At 49.0% G+C, this 19296-nt stretch overlaps 6 protein-coding genes across 6 annotated transcripts; 3 read left to right on the forward strand and 3 right to left on the reverse strand.

Moving 5' to 3' along the window:
• Window positions 1–1586: 1586 nt before the first annotated feature.
• AO090003000457 (SBDS family protein) lies at window positions 1587–2066 on the forward strand (the record flags this gene model as incomplete). The annotated part of the gene is made up of 3 exons (XM_001819584.3): window positions 1587–1750; window positions 1820–1943; window positions 2007–2066. 3 exons carry the CDS (start codon window positions 1587–1589, stop codon window positions 2064–2066), a joined length of 348 nt encoding a protein of 115 aa, XP_001819636.1.
• Window positions 2067–2347: 281 nt separating this feature from the next.
• Window positions 2348–3373, reverse strand: AO090003000458 (mismatch-specific DNA-glycosylase; the record flags this gene model as incomplete). The annotated part of the gene is made up of 1 exon (XM_001819585.3): window positions 2348–3373. The coding sequence occupies one exon, from the start codon at window positions 3371–3373 to the stop codon at window positions 2348–2350; it is 1026 nt and encodes a 341-aa protein (XP_001819637.1).
• An 813-nt stretch (window positions 3374–4186) lies between these two features.
• Window positions 4187–4730, reverse strand: AO090003000459 (uncharacterized protein; the record flags this gene model as incomplete). The annotated part of the gene is made up of 2 exons (XM_023234901.1): window positions 4187–4246; window positions 4353–4730. 2 exons carry the CDS (start codon window positions 4728–4730, stop codon window positions 4187–4189), a joined length of 438 nt encoding a protein of 145 aa, XP_023089973.1.
• Window positions 4731–7694: 2964 nt separating this feature from the next.
• AO090003000460 (putative NADPH oxidase (NoxA)) lies at window positions 7695–9498 on the forward strand (the record flags this gene model as incomplete). Its single annotated transcript, XM_001819587.1, has 4 exons — window positions 7695–7789; window positions 7842–8096; window positions 8144–8553; window positions 8609–9498. 4 exons carry the CDS (start codon window positions 7695–7697, stop codon window positions 9496–9498), a joined length of 1650 nt encoding a protein of 549 aa, XP_001819639.1.
• A 294-nt stretch (window positions 9499–9792) lies between these two features.
• Window positions 9793–11987, reverse strand: AO090003000461 (uncharacterized protein; the record flags this gene model as incomplete). The annotated part of the gene is made up of 2 exons (XM_023234902.1): window positions 9793–10770; window positions 10821–11987. The coding sequence occupies 2 exons, from the start codon at window positions 11985–11987 to the stop codon at window positions 9793–9795; spliced, it is 2145 nt and encodes a 714-aa protein (XP_023089974.1).
• Window positions 11988–13637: 1650 nt separating this feature from the next.
• Window positions 13638–19226, forward strand: utp10 (snoRNA-binding rRNA-processing protein UTP10; the record flags this gene model as incomplete). The annotated part of the gene is made up of 4 exons (XM_001819589.1): window positions 13638–14014; window positions 14072–18515; window positions 18577–18721; window positions 18784–19226. 4 exons carry the CDS (start codon window positions 13638–13640, stop codon window positions 19224–19226), a joined length of 5409 nt encoding a protein of 1802 aa, XP_001819641.1.
• Between the last annotated feature and the right edge of the window lie 70 nt (window positions 19227–19296).

Raw genomic sequence — 19296 nt, forward strand, 5'->3', positions numbered from 1 at the left:
TGAGTGCCTCATCCGCGTACGAAGAAAAGCAATGGAAAGCCGAGTTTCTCAAGTCAGCCGCACTATCGGCTAATATGCAAAGGCCAGTGTCCTCGGAGCTGCGAGGATATTCCTTTCTTACCCTGGACTTGGCCCCTCTGGATCAAATGGCGAGTTTCGAGCCTTCATTCTCTCGTACGGCCTCTGTCCACTCGGTAGCAATTTCACGCGTTGAGTCCGACCTGCAGCATGTAGTGATCAAGAGAACGCACTGCCCACACAAGCTAGGACAGACTGCTCGTCATGTAGACGGCGAGTTCGAGCGACCGAAGTTATCGGTTCCAGAGTCACCAGTTATACTGACAACTCGAAGACAAGACCGGATAAGATTGGAAAGAATTATCTCATCGGTGTACACTCGGGAATACCTCCCATACCCTGGGATGAGCTTAGCGAAAGGCGACATTCTCTTTCGGCCGGGCACAATTATGAGGCGCTTTACTGTCCGTCCGGGGGTCTACAGACGTTCAAGTTCGGTGAACATTCCCCGAAGCCAGTCTGTTGTTGAGAAACTTTACTCTACCAGAGAGACTCCTCAGTGTAAATGGTCCAACGACAGTGATAAAGTCGAAGCTTTCCACGCTAAATGGGGACTTAGCGATGAAAAGAATGTCGGCTGTCTTTTGAAATCCAGCATGGGAACCATAAAATGCAGTAAGACATTAGGGCTAAGGAACCATCCAAGGTCATCTTGTGGCCTTCGTCTCCAGCAGACAGACAAAGGAGACGGAAATTGTAAGCGCGCCCGTGCCGAGAGTCCATTGAAGACATCTATCCGGATCATGTTTAATTCCATGTCATTGAGGCGACCAAAGAGAAGTCCAGGCTTACGCGTGTGTGTTAGTGGAGGATAATGATGCAATTGGGATGGAGAGTATCTGCGATATTGCGTCAGGGGTGAGGGTCCAAGTGCTTTCATGTCGGAAAGGAAGGTATCTATTTGTTTCGTATCGATTCGCTGAGACAGGTGGGGGGAGGAGAGTGGGCTGAGAAATGCGGTGGTTGGCGAGGCAATTAGTATCAGATACTAATGGGAAAATCTCCCCACCAAGCATTGAGTGCATCATCGACATACTGAGTGAGTAATATGCCTTGCATTGTGGTCGGGGCAAGAAAAAGCGGAGCCCATCGTAAGTCATTTAATTCCATCTCTCTCACGGGGTATGACGTCGGAGGGGTTGCTCGTCGACCCTCCAATCCGTAGCAAACGACCTTATTTAGAGACCGTGTTAACCCTCTTTAAGAGTGGCATAGAATAACATCTTCACTTTCAGAGAACAATTGTATCTTACTCTCTTATCACCCTAGTTTATTTATCTCGAGATCCTCCTCCTACGTGAACGACTCTCTAGTCATTGACATCTTGAACTTTCTATCCCGCCGAACCACCGAGTGACGTCATCATATACTACCTCATCTCACGCGACAGCTCATAGACCTCCCACTGCTTTCCAACTTCCACCTCTCCCTCTTCGTTACCTCCAAACGAAAAGTGAAGCATCAATTGACTTTCTCCAACTTCAATTCAATCCTCCAAACACGTCAAGATGACTCGTGCCAACGAACAAACTGCAAAGGTCTTCTACAAGGGATCTTCTGAGGACTTCGTAGTCTTCGTCGACGATATTGAGATCCTCAACAACTGGCGCAAGGATCGCTCAATCCCACTGGCCGATGTGGTAAACGGCTTTAAGATTTTTGTTACTCACAAGTAGGTTCCTCCCATCTACCTCCCTGACCCTCTTCCCAGACCAATTGCATCCTAACATGCTTTTACTAGACACGGTGCTCAAGGCATCATGGACGGCGCTAGCAAGGGTATTCTGGAGACCGAGTTCGGTACCTCGAACGAGGATGAGTGCATTAAGAAGATCCTAGAGAACGGCGAATACCAGTCTTCTGTGGTATGCTTTTCTCCCCTTACCCTCACTTTCATTCTGAGATTCGATGCTAACTTATATTTCTAGACGAAGGAACGCCAGGGTGGTACCAATGACGCTAAAGACTCCCCTGTCGTTGGCCGGTAATTTTCTTAATTCAGCAGAGCTATGCATGTTTTTATGAGCCATGGATTGATTTGTTTTATTGGGGTGTTTTTCTCTTAAATTTTATTATATTTGAGGATAGGAATATGCGAATATGCATGTATAAATCATGGCATCAATGAAATGATTCCACTGAGTGGATCGTATAAATTTTGATTCTCGCTCCGTGGGATTTCCTCGTTGTAGCGTCGTACATTAGACTAGTAAGTACGAAAGTAGTATTGCTCATGTAATGGAATAATTCTTAAGATCCTTGTATATAGTTACTCTGGAAGGTTGTTCTTCTTGGCTGCTCGTCGACTATTCACCCATTTTCCCAGTTCGTTCCATACGGCCTGTTTCTCGGCCATGCTCATCCCAGCTGCTAGCCCACTAGTAGTGGTAGCAACGAACACCGGCGCCCCGTTCCACCTCTCACTCCGACCCATGTTCTCCGACTCATCTTGCCATCCGTAGCGGAATTCTTCCTTCCGAATAGCCCGACCCTTACGAACCCGCCATACAGCCTCCCAGATACTCTTGCCAACAAGACAAACGGCTTCTGGCTGTTGCTTGGCTACTTTCTCTTCTAGTACGGGCACGCCGGCGTCCATCTCCGCCTTGCTGAGCATGCTGGCGTCGCGGGTCGGACGCTCTACGATATTGGTATTCCCGATATTATATAATTCCGGTAGCCGATAGGTATCAGAGGGAGGGTGCCGAATCGCCGTTATGCCAGACCAATGGAGGAGCTTCCAGTATAAGTTGGATGGGTGAGCGTAGACGTACCCCGTGGCACCGGTCATGATACCCGGGTTGACGCCTACCAGGAGAAGGGTAAGGTTCGGCGGGATGGTGTCGCGGAGGAGCGAGACGGAGGAAGACGCTGGTGTACTCTTGCGGGAAGAGGGCTGACGGCGAGCGCGAGAACGACCTGGTGTGCTTGGCTCCGTGGCGGGCGACGGGGACGGCGAGGCGAAGGAGGCCGGCGATGATGACGCGGAGCGAGAACGGGTTATCCGTTGGGGAAGGTTGAGAACGGTGGTAGAGATGGCTTTCTTTCTTCGCTTGGAGTTCGAGTCATTGTCGTTGCTGGATTGGCCGTTGGACTCTGATTCGGACTTTCGCTTGGATGATGTATCTTGTATTGAAGAGTTGGAGATATTCTTGGACGTGTGGAAGTACTGGTTCAGTCTGCCATTGAAGCTGGTCTTCTTGTTAACGGGGACGTCTTCAGAATCGTCTGTGGCGAAGGTTGTTTCGACGTGGATATCTTCGTTGATAAGGGTTGTGGAAGCTGGAGGCGACATTCCAACTTCGAGGTAACTATGGGAGCTTTGGCCGGGATCAGTGGTAGCTGGTATCAGTTCGCAGACACTTTTGGAGAAGGTGAAATCTAGGGAATATTTAGAAGGCTTTATATCATTATTAGCTGCTGAATAGTTAGTGTGATATTCTATTTTCTTCCATTAAAGATCGAGCACAGAGAAAAGGTACCAGTATGGAAGAGTGATAATCAGCCAGTCATATTGTCGATGCTTCAATCACGTGCAGAAAGTGCTGGTGGCGAGGCATCAAGGTGGCAAGGCATCAAGGTGGCAAGGCATCCAGGCACCGAGGTTGTCGTATTCTATTTAGGTAGTTAGTTTCCTAAGTTGGAAATGAGAGCCTAGGTGGTCAACCCAATTGCTATCAGAGTCTTCCATTGTATCTATTCGATATCTAAAGACTAGCACTAGTATATATAGGTAGTATGTATTTATGTATGTACACGAGCCAAGATACTATACGCATTGAGGTCGCCAATTCGGCTATTATCCATCGCTTTAGTATATACCGTGCCCAATTAATTGTCACTGGCTCGGAGCAGCTTAGAAGTTTGCGCTCCATGGACTTGGCCATGATCATTGGGTTATTTGATCGCGGTTACAATGCCTCCATTTTGCCTTTTCTGTTCGGGGTCTTCTCCTTCTGTGCCTCTCTATCGGCGGGTATCAATAATGGTTGAGAGTAATTGCGCAGGGGCAAAGGGTCAGACTGAAATCAGGCAAGGCCATTGCTGGCTACTCATATATCTTCTCTTGAAGAACCGGGGGTAACGCCGATAACCACTCAAATAGTCATTAATTATGTCGTTTCAAGTCATTAGGTCGTAATTCAAGCGCTGAACACGCATCGTTATACTTTGAGAGAATTTCGTTTTGGTAAGGTCCAAGGTACCGGGCAGACAACCTATTTTTTGTTAGACATTTTATCTCAATTATTCAAGCCTTTTGCAATTGTACAAACCTCGCCTTCGGAATAAGCCCAGAAGTATACACCTATTCCGACAAGGTAATAGATGGCGGGATCGGTTCCCTGATATAGGAGCATAGAAAGTAGAGCGCTAAGAGGATATAGGATAAGGCGGAATTCGATACTGCGGTGCGGTAAAGTTCCAGCAAAGTATTTCAGTGGCCATTCCCATGCGAGACCGAGCAATCCCATGAGCAGGTTGAGAATTTGTAACACTGGGATCGGTTTTACTGCGCCGTTGAGGTTCTTCGTCATGAAATCCCAGAAAATCTTTGGCCAGATGAAACCTTCGATGGCACTGCCTACTTGATCTGTGGATCGGTGAAATGCATTAGCTTGGCCTCTATCCGACAGGGAGGAACCATCATACATGCCGCGGCCGTGAGGATTATCAAGCGGGCCCAGTGGTTTTTGATAAGCCTTCCCATGGCAATCCGAACCGTCCTCGGCAACCACGTAAAGTGAGAAATGAGACGCTTTCGTCCAGCGAAAGGAGTTTGACTTGAAAGTCGATAGAATTCCTGACGCTTCAAGTAAGAGAATTGTTTGTCGGCGTGGCTAGCTGTCTAAGTCGTTGATTGTGTCAATTGAAGTCGCGCACAGTGTAAGACCCAGTGATAACATGGCAAGTGGAGTCGTATAAAGTTGATTGCTACTCTGCGAACAGGTCGGATCTGAAAGTGATAGTAGTAGATAAGATTAAGATTAAATGATTAATCACATCACAAAACATCAATGCGAGCAGGATCGAGCGCGATCCTTCGTGGAATCCAAAAAGTCATGTTTATGGAAACGGTATGAATGGTATATGGAGGGGACGAGAAGGAATACATAGCTTCCCGGCGCCTAACGAGGGACACCACATGATCTCCATTGCCCCATCAACAAATCCGTACTCCGTATGCGCGCATGAAATCCCATCGTACAGTAATGTGATACGCGGATTCGTTTCAAGAACCGCTTGAGACCAAGAGCCAATTGGAAGCATTATACGGCTTCTGAGTACATAATCTCCTCTTGGGTTCTTCACGGGGATAGCGCTCTCGACGCTCTTGATTGGACCTGATAAAAGTGAAGACGTTGTGACACCGAAGTTCAATCCCAGCACTTTCACTATTGAAAACCCTGGTTGGGCGCTTTCTACATGCGCAAAGCAATAGCCTCTAGCAAATCAGAAGGAGAAACTGGCGAGATGGGAGGTGCTCAGTACATTAGCGCCGCGACGGTGCGTGACAGTGGAGCGCAGCCTGCAGGAGATTTGCGGGAACACACTTTAGTCGCCGATACTCGTGCCACTCCCACATTCTGATTGACCGCACAAGCCCCATGCTATTTAATTAGGGCCTGGTCATTGCTCTTTGACCGGGAAGATTTTGTGAAGACCCAAGAAGCGGGGAACAGTTTCCTGGTTGCTGCTAATTCCATGTCCGATGACTGTTCGGCCTCGGCGGTAACTGATGCTACACAGCCATACTTGCAGAGACGCTCATGTCCATTCAATATTGTCTCATAAACCAAATACAACGCACAGAAGGATTAATGGAAGCAGATGGCAAAGTTTGAAGGTTTTCAAGGCGATTGATCGAGGCGCAGAGAATCATTGGTCTCACCGTCTTTTCTGTATTACCACCAGCCACTGCACTAGATCACCAACTAGTTGAATTATGAATGTTTACTACCGAGCAGACCACACTAGCTATGGGGTAGATGTGACAAGATGTCCATCATGCAGAGCCGAGCAGTCCAAAACCCTTGTCCGCATTACCTCGAGAGTTCGGATATCTTGGGCTCTCCTAACGCCAAGGCCTAACCGTCAGTGGAAATCAGAATATGCACGGAGATGATTGCTACTTCGGACTAGTTCCTGACTATTGCTATACTGGGAGCGATTGAGAAAGCTATATTTGGCAGCGACCTCAGTTCAATAAATCCATGCGATGGATGGGTTGCTGCTCGGCTAGGCCGTGGGACGGGAAGCGCGCTTGCAGAGCGTCTCTCATAGGGCAACCCCAAAATGAGTGGCAGGATCTCCACACTCAAAGAAGCAAATCACCTGGTGGCATGGGTATAAGAGGAATCGTAAGTTAGCTACTGTGATGCCAAGGCCGTACTGCACTCCAATCATTCTCGACTTATGCTAGTGCCACATGGTTTTCACTGGGATATGAGAAGATCAGAAGAATTTTGACGGAAGAGATAGCGATAGCCCCTCCTAATTACTATTTTTGAACGTCAAGCTAGCGGGAGAAGAATAACATGACAGTGACATAACCTTCTAATCAAGGTTCAGAACTATTTGTGATAGATATCAAGCCGTTCATTCTCTGGCCAAGAATATGAGAATCCCACGGGGCCAAGCAGACGCTTCTGACTCGAGACTGTGGTACATCACCGAGTCATACGATGAGATAGATTGAAGGTATCCTATAGCGTAACTTAGGGGGTTTGAGGTATCCTTGAGGTACGTACATACATCGGTAGAAGTGGTGCACATAGCGTTGAAGTCACTGGATGTTCGATGCCCTAAAGGTCGTGACTAGTGAGTGGATGGAGTAAATATAGCAAAAGGTGCATATTTAGTCTCTTCCCCCTCGACCGGTGGCTTTCCCCCCCTCCCTCTTCCCTGCAACCAAAACCACACCCCCGGAACCAAGGAAACAAAAGAAGAAGAGTAAAAAGTGGAAAAAAAAAAGAAAAAAAAATTATCGAACTTCCATCACTGGACCCCACACAGGTTCTCTCAACGTTCAAGCCGCTTCTGTTCATGGCCTGGTAACTGTCAAGCTAACAATGGTCGAATTGACTCGCGTGCCCTGGCACCAAACCATTGTTGTTTAGAATTATAATCATCTTGTGTGTGGCTTTGCTTTCTGTTGCCTTAATCGGCCACTGAGCATTACGATCGCTGAAGCCAATTTACTCGCCATATCACCAAAGCCCAGCACATGATATCGCGAAGGATCAAAGGGAAAAAGGCAAACATAACCGATACATATACGTTTTGGGAACCTTGTTATCTCACCCTCGTACGCTATCATTACTTGAGGGGCTCGATCAGTATTACTTACGTTTCTCTCGAAAATAAAACTCGAGCCAGTTTAAAGAACATCGAGGTTGCATGGATTGCAGACTGGAAGTATCTGAGCCATTTGCTCCTCTGATCTGAGGCACGGATACATTCTACTTCCAAAAGGCACCCAAGGCGTCGAAGCTACAAATCAATTCTCTCGTACCGCCAGTCATTGCTGGTCGATGACGCAGCTACCTTTTCCTTGTGCTTTTCTAGAGTTGCCCGCGTGAATTGACTACGTTGCTTTCCATTCCGCGTGAGTCAGCATGTCATACACATGGGGTTCTCTGTTCACTGGTTCTAAGATCTTGTTCTATATACTATTTTGGGGTTCCCATATTCTTGTGTTTGCACTTGGATGGTATGTGTGCCGGCCTACATGATCCTGCAATTAGCTCACTGAGCATTCTTAGGTATTTCCAAGCAAATAATTCAAGATTGGATGCCCTCAATGCCCTGAAATATTCCGTCTGGATTTCAAGGGGTGCAGGCTTAGTATTGACATTCGATGGAACCCTGATTCTGTTGCCAATGTGCAGGAACATTGTCAAAACTCTCAGGCCTAGAATCCGATGGCTACCACTCGATGAATCAATATGGTTCCACCGCCAAGTCAGCTATGCTCTGCTTATCTTTACTATCCTTCATGTTGCCGCTCACTATGTCAAGTAAGTAAGGGTCCCAGAGAACCATTCGAAGCTCTAACACGCAATAGCTTTTACAATGTCGAGAAAGACAACATTCGACCCGTTACAGCCGTACAAATACATTTCACTGAAGCAGGGGGGATCACAGGTCATGTAATGCTCCTTTGCATGATGCTAATGTATACTACGGCTCATCATAGGATCCGCCAGCAGTCGTTCGAGACCTTCTGGTACACTCATCACTTATTCGTGCCTTTTATGTTAGCCCTCTACACTCACGCTACGGGTTGTTTCGTTCGCGACTCTACAGACCCATACTCACCCTTCGCGGGTAAAGACTTCTGGAACCACTGTATCGGATATGAAGGATGGAGGTGGGAGCTAGTAGCAGGTGGTCTTTACCTCCTCGAAAGGCTCTATCGTGAAATTCGAGCTCGGCGTGGAACGGTAATAACAAAGGTGATCCGCCATCCATACGGTATGTTTAGAATGGTACTTTGCCCAACACGTCGATGACCTAACGAACAAAACAGACGCCATGGAAATCCAATTTCAAAAGGAGAGTATGAGGTATAAGGCTGGCCAATGGCTTTTCATCCAAGTCCCTGAGGTGTCCAGCAACCAATGGCACCCCTTCACCATCACCTCCTGCCCGTTTGACCCGTACATCAGCATCCACGTCCGCCAAGTGGGAGACTTCACACGAGCCCTCGGCGACGCACTTGGATGTGGACCAGCACAAGCCAGAGACCTCGAAGGACTCGACCCGCTCGGAATGTACGAGGTAGCCCTTGAAAACGGACAAAAGATGCCTCAACTCCGCGTCGACGGGCCCTACGGAGCCCCAGCCGAGGATGTTTTTGAAAACGAAATCGCCGTTCTCATTGGAACCGGCATCGGCGTTACACCATGGGCATCCATCCTAAAGAACATCTGGCATATGCGCGCTGGACCCAACCCACCCCGTCGTCTTCGTCGTGTCGAGTTCATCTGGGTCTGCAGAGATACCTCTTCCTTTGAATGGTTCCAGGCTCTCTTATCCTCACTCGAATCCCAGTCTGCCTACGAGGCAGCGAATGAAGGACGAGCGGAGTTCTTGCGCATTCATACCTACCTCACACAACGTCTAGACGACGACACCGCCGCAAACATCTACCTCAACTCCGTCGGCCAGGAGGTCGACCCACTTACGGAGCTGAAGAGTCGGACCAATTTCGGCCGTCCGAACTTCCAGCGTCTCTTCACTGCCATGCGTGATGGCCTCCAAGACGGGACATACATGCCTGGCTTGTATGCTGAATTCTCCACGCAGATCGGAGTCTACTTCTGTGGACCCAATGCCGCTGCTAGGCAAATCAGGGAGGCAGGCGCGTTATCGGCGACTAAGGATATAAAGTTCAAGTTCTGGAAAGAGCACTTCTAATAATTTTTTGTTTTTGGATAGGAGGGCCGGGCATAGTGGGCTCTGGTGGGCTTTTTCTGATGAGTTACGAGTTTTCTTTTATCAATATCTTTTCCCCTTTCGACAATGCGAGTTGCGTGTCATTGAACTAGTGTATGTACCTGATGATATGCAATGCCCTGTACAGTAGACCAGTATATAGTCATAAATGGTTCACTCTTCAGTTTGCTAGGGTGAATGGTTATGATACTTTTCCTATATTTCATAGGCTAAGGACTAATATGATACACGTAATTAAGATAAAGGTTGTCAAAGTTACATCCTCTCATCCTCGCTATCGGCATCTTCCGGCATAGCAATTGGTAATCCCAGCGCAGCTGTCTTCTGCTGCATCTCCGCCACAAACTCGTCCAATTCATCTTCGATGTCGACATGAATACGCAATTCCTTCTCTATCAGGACATTATAAACACTACGTAGCTCCAGAAAGTTCATACCATCACCCTTCCGTGATGCGCCAGGATACCGCTCCTGGATGATATCTGCCCTGAGATGACTGAACGCAAGCATTATGAGCTCTTTGGACCAAGGGCAGGCGCGCATGCCACGGTAAAAAACATCTTTGGCACGATTGATGTCGTGTTGAGATAGCTCGAAGAGAATGTACAGTTTCCAGAGCGTGAGGCTGGAGCGGGCGGTGGAGACTGTGTTATAGTGTGTGGGGGTGGAGGGGTCTTGGTCACCAATAGCCTTTTCAAAAGCCGCACGAACAGAGTGTGGTGTAGAACCGGCATAAATAGGACGGTTGAGTTCGGTGAAGATGGAGAATAGGTGTGATGTGATTGGTACTTGGGTTGTGAGAATTTGATCAGCGCGGTTGTGGGCTTTTGTCGTTATGTCCATGATTGTATCCCTGACACGCTCTTCAATACGGAATCGTGACTCGTTCCAAGCGAAGAGGGATAGAAATATCGTGTTATGAGGGAATAAAGATATGCTATCTGCCAGTAGAGCACGTATCTGAGAAGGTTTGTATATGCTGCTTGTGCGGGCGTGATAGTAAAGGAGTCTTGCACGCGCTTGGTGGAGGAGTTCAATAGAAACGGATCTGAACGATTCGAACTGTACTGGCAATGTTGCAAGTCTGTCGAAGGCATTGCTGTATGGCTGGAGGGCTTTATTTAGATCCCGAGACTTAGAAAGGTATGCTAGTATTGCTAGACAGTCTACGCAGGCCACGAACGTATTGGCATTTCCGGCTGCAAGCAAGGCCTCTTGAATATCTGACAGTAGCTGCTATGAGTTAGCCTAGTGGTGAGAAGTGAAAGAGCGTGCCCACTTACATTATGAGTCTTCAGCAAACTTGTCGGGCTGAATATGTATTGTTTGGGATCCACCGGAGCCTTCAGACTAGGACTGCTCTGAGGAATAGAATTGAAGAGATAAGAAACATAATCTAAACTCCCGGCTTCCAGCATTTCCCATATATAAGTATGCCAAAGGAGAACCGAATCGGCCTTCTCCCTCTCAGTAAACGTCTTACTGTTTTGGCTCATAGATAGAGTAGTTTCCCACACACGGTCGGCAGCCTCCAGGTTGCCTGACCGACGTTCAATAAGAGCATACACATTGTAGAGCCACAGGCTGGACGGCCGCTTCTTAAGTAAGGATTTCGCGTACTTTGCTGCCTTAATGCGGTCACATGCAAACTCCACTGCGATTGAATACGCAGCCAAATGGTCATTTCGTGGCATCGCCTCTACTAAAGATCTCAATACCTTGGAAACCCATTCAGGGTCGACATCGGATTGAGAGTTCAGTACGGCGGTAGCCCAAGGACCGATGGAGGAAAACCATGCTTCGTGGTCTGCGAAGAGAGTGTCGAATGAATGAACAAAATTCTGGAAGTAAACCGGCACCGAAGCGGTAGTCCTAGTATTAGTGTTCCATTTATGAACCCAGCGATCAAGCGCGGGATCAGAGCTGCTCATGAATTCATTTCGCAAGAAGCTGTCACCCATCCAATGATTTGTTTTCTTCGAGTCGTTGGAAAATGCAATAGGAGGAAGATGGCAGAAATATAAAAAGCTGTCAACTAATACGTCTGTTGATGCCAAGCCCCATACAAGGGATAGGACCTCTCGAAGGTCGGTCGAGAGAACTACACGATAAGGATCATCGTTCTCTTCATCTAAGCTGCGAGCTGGAAGGCGAGCGTTGTGAATATGTTCCCGTTCACATGACATCCAAGACGCGAATATAGACTTGGAGTTGACTCGAAGTCGCGGCGTGAAGGACCTGGGCTCCAGAAGAGTATTATGGCCGCTCCGCCATCCCTTTGCGCCAACTTCACCAACACGCGCAACTTCAGAATCCCAGAAATCCATGAAAGCTGACAACACCTCCTCTCGAGCTGTAGCAGAGTCGATTGTCCCTGATTGAAAGAGGGTGAGCTCTAGAATTGCTTGCCACAGACCTACTGCATGTTCGGCGAACCCTGCTTCTCGCATGAAAAGTGTTAAGCGAAGGAAGAGGTAGACTTGAACATGGGATTTCTCCGGGTTGTCGGATGCAGACCTGTTCAATCTCATACAGTCGATGAATGTAGCATAGCATCGTTCGTAAGTAAAGTCAAGAAATTCAGTCTGCCGGAAATCCAGGTATTTGACCCAAAGGCTGATGAAATGAGGACTTGATTTCAAAACAGCCTGCCACCGTGCTGAAAGCTTTTTCGTGTCCCAAAGCTTGGCGCCTTCTTCTAGAAGTCCGAGTAGAAGGAGATCACGAGAAGCATGGTCCCCAATCTTTTTTAAGGCTTTCTCGTAAAGAGATATCTTGATATCGGCCAGGCTCTTCTTTTCAGCATACGTGAGGGTTCTCGTTTCTCCTTCAGAACCTTTCAGAAGAGATTCCTGATGCTCGACAAGGTCAATCCATGCACGGACATCGGTGGGATTGCGTTCAACATTCCTGGACAACTCAACACTGCGCTGTTTGATCTCTTTATCAGGGTCGACTCGCACCGTCTCGTCACCGCTCAAATTGGTGTCTGATACTTCTTCCATGTCACTAGGAAGGTTATCCTCATGCTTCGCCTTTCCATGAATTGAACGATAGCCATATTTCTCGTCGTCTGAACCCTCATCTCCTGAGATATCACTGGGCTTCTGATGCACGGAAGCCTTAAGTGGAAGGTAATCTTTCGAGGCGTCTGCAGCAGCATCTAACGTAGGCGCTGGTCGTATCCGAAGTATTTTCGTCTTCTGTGTGTTTACCCCAGATATAATACTCTTAGACCTTGTCCTTGAGCCATCGGAGCGCCAGGCATCTGCCTTTATGATCAACGCGTCTCCTTCGGCGGTATCGCGATCGATCTTATAGGTCGAAGGAAGGCCTAGCACGCTACCACGACCTATCCGGTGGTAAAATGGAACATTGTAACGATGAATAGTACCGTATATGATATTGTACCTGTCACCTTTACAATCCACAACAAATAGATCGGACGCCTCTTCCTCTAGCTTCACGGTGTCTTGCGGGGCCGATCGGTGCTCAGGAATGAGCTCCCGTTCGGAATGATACGCCTCCTTATGGCCATGACGAATGTCTTTACGCTCTCTTCGGCGATCTCTCGAGCGGGAATGGTCTCGGTGATGTCTGTGTCTCGAACGGTGTCTTTTTGAGTGGTGGCCGTGCTTGTCTTCTTTCTCGGAGCTGTCGCGACTGCGGCGCTCGGGAGGCCGATCAGCTTCGGGTGGAGGCGCTGGTCGAGGCTTGAAGCTGGCGAACCGTGGGATGGACTTCTTCTCTGGCTAAAAAAACACATTCAAATTAGTTTCAATGATAATTCTGATTTCCATGAATAGGGACCAACCTGAGAGCTAGAGGAATCCATGCTCCTGAACGTGAGGCATCGTGAGTCTTGACGATCAGTAGTTTGGTGGTTGTCACTGGAAAAACTCCGCCTCCGCTTCCCGCGATTTTTTCTTGTTGGAGAGGCGGCAGTAAAAAAAAAGCTACTCCGATTACCTACCGTGCTGGCGTGAAAAAATAACCCAATACGCCTGGGGAGACTGAATTGTTGTTCAAGTTTGAGAAGTGTGTTTCTGAGGGATGGGTTACTATTGTAAATACGGTTAAGAAACAATTTACGCTTCAAGATGGCATCGTCCCTCGCCGCGCAGCTGTCGCAGATTGCGGCAAACTCGACCAACCAGTTAAACCTCAAGGCGCAGAGGATATCGCATTCACAATCTTTGATTTTCGACAGAAAGGTCGCAGGGTCCCAAGATTTCGATACGATCTATGATATATGCAACGAAGGTTTCCAGGAATTATGCGAGCTGGATCCTCGATTTGCGCAATTCGAGCGCACGATCTTTAGCGAACAGAGCAAGGTGCAGGAGCGGACGGAGATGAACGCTGCCCAGAATAAGGAGCTAGATGCAGTCTTGGAGACTTTTCTTGCTTTGGTGGGAGGGAAGTTATTGCTGAGTCCTGCCGTAAAGGCCGTTGAATGGCTCGTTAGGCGTTTTCGGTACGATGGATTTGATCGATTGACTGTTCGACAACCGTGGGCTAACAGACCGTGCAGGATACATGAATATAACACGGAGTTTACGATCCTCACTTTCCTTCCATATCACACCACCCCTCTGTTCCTGAATCTACTGTCCATACTCCCAGAAGATCTGACACCGACCTTTAAAATTCTCAATCCTTATAAGAAAAGCTCAGTCAACCCCCCGCGCCATCCGCTCGTGCACAGTGCTACCACAAACAAGCCATTCTTCGCAGCTTTAAATAGATACACCATCCAAGTCAGCAAGGAACAAGCAGGTCACCATGCGCTTCTGACATTTTGGGCTGGTATCGTAACAGAGTCCGTTGCTGGTATGCTGGATTCAGCGCGTTCGGGTCGACGAAACATTGAGAAGGAAAATCACGATGATATCATTATGCGAGTTCTTCCGGTTTTGAATGACGGGTTGGCTATGAAGGATGTAGCAGAGCTGGTCATCGGGTGCTACATGGTTTGCGTGGCTATTGCACAAAAGGCTTCTCTGCACGACAAGGTCCTCGATAGCTTGATGGAGGCTGTGGCAGAGTCTTGGACGGAAGAAACGGTGAACTCAGGTCTTGTCTGCTTAGCTGTCCTTGCGCAGAAGAAACCAGACACTACGTTACCAAAGCGTGTTTTCAAAGCCATCCTTCGATTAGAGAACCCTCTTCAGCAGTTGTCCGAAACTTCAAAACAACACCGGGCATCTCAACTACTACTTGGATTGGTGGCAGGCTGCGTACAGGACCTTTCGAAGCAGAAAGACACAGCCCGTCTTGATTTCTTGTCGCTTATGTTCGAGAGTGAGCTGTTAGGAGAGGCCGAATTGGGCAGTGGCATGGCAATAGTCCTGCGCGCTAGTAGCAATTCTCATAAGGATGGTGCTATGTCTCTGGATGCGCAAACCCACCTCGCGGATCTGGTACAGCACTTCAGCCGATCGGAATCCCTGCGTCCTATCTTCCAGAAGACCGTTGCGGAGTCATCCTTTGATATCGTTGCTATCGAACAAAACTTGCAAACAGTCATCGAGTCCGCACCCGCTCCCAAAGCCTTGGAAGACATAGAGATGGAAGACGCGGAGAAGGAAGAGGAGCAAGATAACTTCGCACCTGCTCTAAAATCTCTGACCGGTAGCTCGTTCAAGGGCTCATATCTCAGCACCCAATCCATTCCGGTGTACGATAACCTTGTCCGGGCTTTTGCCCTGGGTATTGGAGCTCAAGAGAAGCTCGATGCATTCGCCAACCTGCCAGCTCTTGACAAAGGGAACGCTGCAAAATCTCCTCAATATCTGTCTTTCTTTGTCCGGGTCTTTTCCGGGTCATATCCCATTGGCACCAGAGTGGCTGCATTGAATATGGTATCTTCGTTTCTCACCACCGCCTCCATTGACATGGATCTCCAGGCGTTACTGCCTTTTGTTTTAGTCACTCTTGCTGATCCTTCAGAGCGAGTTCGTCGGGAGGCCGCTGGCATTTTGACTATCATTGGTAGCCTCCACAAGAACAAGAAGGGTGATGCTCCAGGAGGTGTCTGGGCCCGTGACACAATTTACGGTCAAGACAAGCAGCCCAAGAATATCCAGTGGACCCCGGGTCGCGACTTACAGAAGGTTTTCGAGCGTGCTTTGCTCCCAGGATTGGAAGAATATGTCATTGATCCAGATCATATCGGTCGAGTCCTCGAGGCTACACTGCGTGGTTCGTCTGTTTCGGACTCAGAGTCTTCTGAGCTTAAGAAGGCTGTCCGATTAAGCTTTTTCACCTGCCTTTGCTCTCATGCTGTTCATGTTCCGCTCTATGCGCCCAAGCTTGGCCTGCTAAAGCTTCTCAACCGTGTCGAAAAGGCTGGTGGAACGACCCGTACTAAGGAACTTGGGTCTCTACTAAAGAGCTGGAGAGAGATGGACGGACAGCAGGCTAAGGATGTTTGCGAGAAGGAGCGAGTCCCCGTTTCAGAGATGGAGAGCCAGATTGTCCTGACAGTGACACCAAAAGAGAGAGACGCTATCACCGTTCTTTTATCGAATGTGAGCCCGTATTCGGGGTCCTTGAGTCCTTCTTTCGTCGGCGCAATCTTCGGTCGTATGAAGGATGTCTGGGCCAAGGTTCCTGAAGATCGTCAAGCTCTTGCCGCCGAGAATCTGTTTGAGATATCTCTGGAACAATCAGATTCGCCTCTGGTTGATGGATGTAAGGATGTCCTGCGCAGTGTAGAGCTTCCAGGAGCCGTGCTTTCTCAATTCCTTCAGAAGATCCCTTCCACGGTCACTGATATGGAGGGTCTTGGGCCAGCTCCTAAGAGAAGGCGCACCAGCCAGAGTAATATGGTCGCAATGACTGTCAAGGATGAGGCTGCTCTCAGTGAACTCATGGAGAAGATGACCTTCATTCTTGAATTAGTAGATAGCTCGTCTCCTGAGACTCATCCGGAACTGGCCGATGGCTTGTTCCAAACGCTGGCTGCTCTTCACCACTTCAAGTCTCAAGTTCAGTCAGGAATGAGTTACCTGCTCAGCTTGGCACTTGGCAGCTTGCTGGCTATTGTCAACCGCTCGAAGACCATTGGCAAGCCGCAGTTCGATACATCCGTTATTCGTGCCGATCTGGTTGTCGACTGTGTCCGCACTACCGACAGTCCTCAAGTGCAGAACGCAGCCCTTCTCTTGGTCGCGGGTCTGTCTGTCATTGCTCCTGAGTTGGTTCTCCACAGTGTGATGCCAATCTTCACTTTCATGGGCTCCAGCGTGCTCAAGAAGGATGACGACTACTCTGTTTCCGTGATCGATCAAACGATTGATCAAGTCGTTCCGGCACTCATTCAGTCGTTGCGTAACCAGAAGCGTGATGTTGTGTCAGGGACATCCGAGTTGCTGCTCAGCTTCACCGCTGCCTTCGAGCACATCCCTTCTCATCGCCGCCTCCGACTTTTCCACGCCCTTATTACCAAACTAGGAACGCAGGACTTCTTGTTCGCTGTTTTGTCCATGCTTGCGAATAGATATTCCATGGATAAGGATGTTCTGATCTTGATGACGGGCTTGGTTTCGGATGCTAATGCTCCTGTTGAGCTTGCCACGTACAGCAAGTACCTCGGACTGGTCAGCGACTCTCTCAAGGCGAAGCCTGGTATCTCACAAGTTCTTCTTGGAATCGGAAGTGATGACGGCCGTGAGCCTCAGAAAGTTGCAGTTGACCTTCTCCGGGCTTTGGCTTATCTGTTTAGGCACTCTTCTCTCAAATCAAAGATGGCCAAGGCTTTCGCAATAGTGGAAGGTGATGAACCTCAACAAATCCGCGCCCTCTTCTCGCAGATTCTGGAACAAACCTTGGCAATTGGAGACAATATGCAGGACATGAAGTCCGTCGGCCAGGCAAGTGGCGAAGTTCTCAGTGCACTGTTCGGAACCTTATCACTCGTCGATTTCCTCGACACGATCGAGGTGTTGCTTCAGCGTCCCAACGACGAACTGCGTCGCAAGGTTCTCCGGCTTTTGGAAGGCCGGTTGCGCCAGAACCCCGAACGCGACAGTCCTTCCCAAACCAGGATGTTGGACTTTTTGTCCGTCTTGGTCAAGATTGTCGAGTCTTCACCAGACATCCTGCTCAAGCACGCTGCGGTGGCTTGTATCGACCGCATAGCCGACAAGTATGGTAAGAAGGATCCGTCGAAGGTTATCCCCGCCGCGAGGGTTGTTGCTAGTGAGGTCTGCATTGGACAGGAGGATGACCGTATTCGCATCATGGGCGTGCTGTGTCTTGCCTCTATGGCCGAAGTCCTGGGCCAGGCCATGATCCCTGCGCTGCCGGACACACTCAGTCGCTCGCTGGCCTTGCTTGGATTGAGCTTGGAGGATGGCAAGGAGAACACCAGGTTGCACGATGCCGTTTACTCCCTGTTTTCAGCTCTTTTCGTCCACCTCCCTTACATGATCTCCGCTTCTCATCTAGACAAGGTCCTTGTGCTTTCGTACAAGTCCGCCATGAACGATGAGTTTGAGGAGGAGAGCCGGCAGGAGGCGTTGAGACTTATGGCCAAGAAGGTTGATGCTTCTGCAACATTCGGCGCAGTCGACCGCAACTGGCAGCATGCCGTGCAAGCCGGACCAGAAGCTACAAAGGAAACTTTGGAAGTTGTCAGCATGGCCATCGAGAAGCATCCGAAGTCATCTACCGCGAAGAACCTACCCGTCATCACCAACATCCTTTTCAAGGCGTTCGATTTGCGTCGGGAGCAACTCGCATTGGGATCGGATGCTACTTTTGACTTGTCTGATGTGGACGAGATCGAGGAGACCATCAACGAGGTCACAATCAAGATGATTTACAAGCTCAACGACTCAACATTCCGTCCTATCTTCACAAAGCTCCTCGAGTGGGCAACAACCGGCGTTTCAAAGAAGGATACACAGGGCAGCCTGGCCCGGCACACGACCTTTTACAAGTTCCTGCAGGTCTTCTTCGGTACCCTTCAGGTAAGTACCATATGTTTCCAAGCTCTTCAACCCAGTCAACCATTTTCTAAACGAGTCACAGTCCATCGTCACCGGCTACGCCAGCTACATCATCGAGAACGTAGTATCAGTCCTCAGCAAAGCCAGCCCGTCCAACCCCAACACTAAATCTCTCTGGTTGGCAACCATGCGCCTGCTCAAGAACGCCTTCGAGCATGACCAAGACGGTAAGCTTGACAGCATTCTCAAACCCTAAAATAAGCAGATCAACTAACCTGACTCGAAACAGAATTCTGGCAATCCCCTTCACACCTCACCAAAATCGCAACACCCCTAATCTCCCAACTCGCCCACGCCACCCACCCCACAACCGCAACACTAGTCATCAACGAAGCCATCCCAGCAATCACCGAACTCGCCGTGGCAGCCGACTCCACAGACAATCACAAGGAACTCAACACAGTCCTGATGCGGTACCTGCGTCCCTCAGCCGGTCCCACCGGCAAAGCCGCCGGCGGCGAGAACCCACATACGCGTCTCGCAGCCCTCAAAACGGAACAGTCACTCACCGAGCAGCTAGGCGAGGAATGGCTTGCTCTGCTGCCTGAGATGCTGCCGTACATCAGTGAACTGATGGAAGACGAGGACGAGAACGTGGAGAAGGAGGTCCGCAAATGGGTTAAGCAGATTGAGGACGTGCTTGGAGAGAAGTTGGATGATATGTTGACCTGACGTGCTTTCCGATTGGGACGAAGTCAAGTTTCAAAAGAGGTTCTGGGCATTTTTGGCGTTGGATTCTGTC

The sequence above is a fragment of the Aspergillus oryzae genome, chromosome 2 (genome assembly GCF_000184455.2).
Source record: "Aspergillus oryzae RIB40 DNA, chromosome 2".
Classification (NCBI taxonomy): domain Eukaryota; kingdom Fungi; phylum Ascomycota; class Eurotiomycetes; order Eurotiales; family Aspergillaceae; genus Aspergillus; species Aspergillus oryzae.